Here is a 5,000-nt window from a genome sequence, read left to right on the forward strand (position 1 = left end):
GCATTGTTTGTGTATAGTATTTTACCCATATGATAGTAGGTTAAAATGTCAGTATACTGCTTGATTTATTTTGTTTTTCAACAGGTATTCTTTGTATTGGTATTGGTATTATTTTACATTATTTCTGTATCATCCATCAAGTTAATATGTGATTTTTATTATTTCCTTAATTAAAAGGGAGTTGGCAGCAGACCAGGGCATCTCATGGAACGAGTACTGGGAATTCTTAGGTGACTTTGCCAATTTCCGAACTGAGCGGGGTTTGCAGAAGCTTGAAGTTTTCCTAAAGGACAAATATAAGAAGGTAAACTCTTGTTTTTATGCTTTCCAAATCCTATGTGTGGTTACTTCATGAGGCTGGAACTGTGGTAATGTTTCTGTTACATCAAATAGATATTAAAACCTGCTACTCTTTCATTACAAGAGTGTGTATTTGAGGCTGAATTTAATGCTTATAATTGTAAAGCGGACTCACATAAAAGCTTTTTGTCTTTTAGCTTATGCAAGAACGTGGGCAAATTGCCGCAGAAGAACTAGCAATAAAACTAAATGAAGAAGTGAGATGGGAGGAGGTGCAGTCACCTGCTGAGGGTGAAGGTATGTATCAATGGTATTGCAGAACTTTGTAGTATATTCTTCATGGTTATTTCTTGATTAATCTTTCTGTATGGAAGTGCCTCCTCTTCCCTTCAAAAATAAAAGAAATTGCTAGATACAAGATAATTAAAAAGTCAAGTGCTGTAAGAATAGCTTCTGGAATTGCATAAAGAGTTTTAGTAGAATATTTATCTGTCAGTGGACAATGAACATATATACCTTGACTGTCAACCAGTCACACACACACACACACACACACACACACACACACACACACACACACACACACACACACACACACACACACACACACACACACACACACACACATATACCCTTTATGAAGGGGTCTATTGAATTTGGATATATATTTTGACATGTTTGATAGGCTGTTGACCCCCCCCCCCCCCCTCAATTCATTTATTTCATGGCCTGCTGTTCTATGTCTTATGTAACTAAATATTTATTTATTGCTTATATTAATTTCTTCCTTTATTTCTCCCTGTGATGTCACTTGTACAAACAATATGTGCATTTTTTTATGGTGTAGATTCAAAATAGAGTAAATATTATATATGAAAACAAGGGAGCTTAAATTGCCAAATCAACTGTTTGGTATGGAGGTGTTGGGTCAAATTCAGTTCTGAATCCTTGCTAAATATGCTCTATTGCCTTTTATTACCAGGTGATGTTAGCTTACCAAATCTCAATGACTCGCATGTTAGCAAGTCCAGTCGGAGCACAATGAGTGAACTCTGCCAAGAACTGGAGGCGCTTCGTCTGAATGTCTCTCTTTCACCTCAGAATGATGGTCCAGGGTTTAAGAGTGCAAGCAGGTGGGTTCAATAAAGGTGTTTGTTGAATCTCAGGTTACTAAGACTCTTGGTGGCTAAAGTATATGTTTGCTGCAAGTCAGCATTAATAGTATTCAAATATGATACATTAGATATACATAATTTTTTCATTTATTATGTGTATGGTAATTTGCATAACCATAAACAGCTCTGAAAGGATGAGGACCCACATGTAATATTTTTAGTATTTAGTAAGTGTTTGACAGTTTTTTCTGGATAGATGAGGTTCTAAACTTTTTGTCTCTCTAAATTCCCTTTAGTAAATTTTTGGAGAATTGGAAGGAGAAAGAAGAGAAGCAAGAGAGAGGGCAGTTAGAAGGAACATCACAGGCAGAAGAAGACCCAGCCTCAGAACAGCTCTCATATATCATGAAATCCATCCGTGTTGCTGCCCGTCGCTTGGCTGAAGTCTTGGGGGATTTAGCGCAAGACCTTCAATCAAGTACAGTAGCCAATTTCTCAGTCACAAAAACAATAAGGACCAAATTGAAACCAGAGATCTTGTGTCTGAAGAATGTTGTGAGCAAATGCTGCACCAAAGAGTTAAAGACTGAGCTAGAGTTTGGCTTCATCCATGTTCTTCTGGCCTTTAAAGCCACAGAAACCATCCAGGAGAATTTGACATCCTCTGATATATGCACTTTAGCCGAGACACTGAAGGTGTTTGTGTCACACCTGAATTTCATACAAGTCCACTCATCTGATGAAGAAGATGCTGCAAAACCAGATATCACATTAGAAGAAAAGAAAGTTGCAACTGATCATTTCAGCTGTGTTGTTAAGTGTCTGGAGAAGGCATTGAACATTGCCTACAATAATTGCAATTCAGACATGCAAGTCAGTGAGAATGGGTTAAAGTTGCACCTGATGCAGATGGGTGACTGCAGGTGTAGGTGGGACATCCAAAGTGAAGAACATTCACACATCCCTAAGGCAGCATCTACTCCAGCAACCACATCCAAGTATGGGAAAGCATTCAATTTCCTTCATCAGACACTATTCAGCAATAACAGAAAAAACTCTGAGGAGGCTCAAAGTCGAGCAAAAGATGAAGCTAAAGAGGCTGTTGTGAAGAAGTTAACCTTTGATGAAGATGGAGAAGAAGTGATTGAGGCAAGTCTAAGGATCAGACAGAATGGAGACATATCTGAGACATTGGTCAACCACAATGCAACTGGGGCTAAAGAAGGAGAGGATGCACAGGCAGCAGTCGACGAGAAAGGAGGTTATGCTGGTGATAATGACAGTTTTGAAACCGCTCCTTCTTCAGTGCATGAAGACATGGTCACTCCAGAAGAAGGAATCAGAGTCTATATGCATGGGTAAGTACACCTTGTTAGACGGCTTGTTACTTTCGCATCACTTTGGTTTAGTCTCTTTTAGGTAGTATCTACTTGTGAATGTAAGTTTTGGGCACCATTGCATGAAATTTAGTGAATGGTAAATATTTGACCTGTTCACAAATGTGTGTGCTGTGAATGCATCTTGAGATCCTGTCAATATATGGGTATTGTAACAAAGGAAAGAGGGAATGGTGTTGCTATATATTACTAAATTTACATATAATTATAAATTTCTTGTCAGACAGGAAATCAGCAATTGAGACCCATAAAGTATTGCAGCAAACCTATGGACAAGGAGCTATGAGCCATGAGTTACTCATGCTTCAGAGTTAGAATTTTATGAGAGTACAATAAGAATTCAGGTAGTACTTTGATGAGCATAACCTCCTCATTTGAAGGATGATCAATGTTGACATGAGTTGTAACTCATGTCAACACTGATCTTTGGCTACAACCTAGAGATCAAACAACAGTTTTCACTGTGGAGGAGCCCACAAGCTCTAGGAGGCAAGGGAGGTCAGAATTGGAATTTATCCTCCAGTGTTAGGCTGTCATTGCAAATTCCATTCTTTTACTGTCAAGGACCAGACCTTGTGTTGCTCTTCCCCCCCCCCCCCCTTTTCTTTTTTTTTTCTCTTCTGTCACCCCACCCATCCATCTGCTCAATTGATATAGCTCTCTTTTCCCCAATGTATGGTTCAGGATAAAGAGGCACTGTCTAAAAGCTTAGGAGATCTGTGTGAATGGCAGATGATGCTTGACATACATATGGAACTTCAGGAACTGTTACAAGCCTTGCAGAAATGCTTGGTATATCACTGTATTAAGTGACTTATGAAAGGGATAGCAACTCAATTTGTCAAATGTGATTATAGCATTTTATAGACATATTCTGGGAACTTTTTGATTGTACCTCATATTATAACCCACTTCTATTATATATCTTTTCATTCACATCAGGTTATAGTATATCAAATATGTAGAACAATTACATAACTATCCATGTACTACACATGTGGGATGCCATTATATGATGTTGGATATTACATGGAGATGCATGGAAAGCATATTTAAAGTTTTTCATATGCTTGATAACAGCCATTTTTGTTTATTCATTCATTCAGGGGAAGAAAATTGAAACATATGTGTCTTCTGTTTTAGTGAATGAAGTCCTCTTATGCTATTTCAGTTTACACCCTTGTGAAACTTAATTTTTTTGTGTGTTTTAATTTTTTTTTTTTTTTTTTAATACTACTTCATTTACTCCTTTTTGAACATGCCTTTTTATTTTCTTTTATATTATACACCTCTTTCTGAGATGCTAACTCATAGGATCCGGGTGCCTTGCGGCTTGCACATGAACCAAAAATATGGACATAATGCTCATGTAAGTGGTAACACTCCCGATTGTGTGGATTGTAGGCCTGGCCTACATGAACACATGCATTGTCAAGACTCCGTGCCTCCACTTTGCAATGCTAATAGCCCTTTTTCTGCAGATGTTTTGCCATTTTCACAGTTCTAAAATTTGTCATTTGTTGTGCTGTATGAAGATGAGAATAGACTGTTTTGATAAAGGAGCCTCCATATAATATCTCTGGGTAATTTACAGTACATGCAGTGTCAGTAACAATAAGTAACCTTATCTTATTTGTGTAATTAAAAGATATTTTCATATTCAATTTTCTCTAACACCCCAGCTCTGCTGGTAGCATTGGAAGCACATTGTGTCCTCCAGGCATGGCTCATTGATAGGACACTCCAACCTCATGGACAGTAGAAATACTGCAGGAGCTTGCAAATAAGCCCCTCCCTGATGGTGTGCTGGGTCACTCTCCTTACAAGTGCTTTGTGCACTCATGAAGAGATGTTCTTGTCTATTCAGCAACAGTTTCCCATGGTGAGACGTTCACGGCACCTGCCCATGGCCAAATTTTCTTTCATGATGAGATGTTTCTGTCAGCCATCCCTTGGCCAATTTTCTTCAGGATAAGATGGTCCTGTCACCTGGATCCAATGGGTTAATTTTCCTTATTATTATTATCTATCCTTTCTCATCTTATGTATCATTTCCTTACGATTTCTTTTTACAAACTCAGTGTTTAAAAGAGAAGATTGCTATTGTAATTGCAAGAATAGATTTCTCTTTGTAGGTTTATTTTCTTTTCTTTTTTCAGGTTGTTTCTTGAACCTCTGTCACTAGTTG

General features: G+C 38.0%; 1 protein-coding gene across 2 annotated transcripts in view; it reads left to right on the forward strand.

Annotated features, from left to right (window-relative positions):
* LOC125024516 (ankyrin repeat and LEM domain-containing protein 2-like) overlaps window positions 1-5,000 on the forward strand; it is an 18,957-nt gene that overhangs the window by 7,780 nt on the left and 6,177 nt on the right. For both annotated transcript variants that reach the window (XM_047612314.1, XM_047612307.1), the window contains exons 9-12: window positions 178-304; window positions 498-597; window positions 1,283-1,433; window positions 1,712-2,773. In XM_047612314.1, coding sequence (XP_047468270.1) covers window positions 178-304; window positions 498-597; window positions 1,283-1,433; window positions 1,712-2,773 — 1,440 coding nt within the window. The remainder of the gene's footprint in view (window positions 1-177; window positions 305-497; window positions 598-1,282; window positions 1,434-1,711; window positions 2,774-5,000) is intronic.

This window comes from Penaeus chinensis, chromosome 4, assembly GCF_019202785.1.
Source record: "Penaeus chinensis breed Huanghai No. 1 chromosome 4, ASM1920278v2, whole genome shotgun sequence".
NCBI classification, from domain to species: Eukaryota; Metazoa; Arthropoda; class Malacostraca; order Decapoda; family Penaeidae; genus Penaeus; species Penaeus chinensis.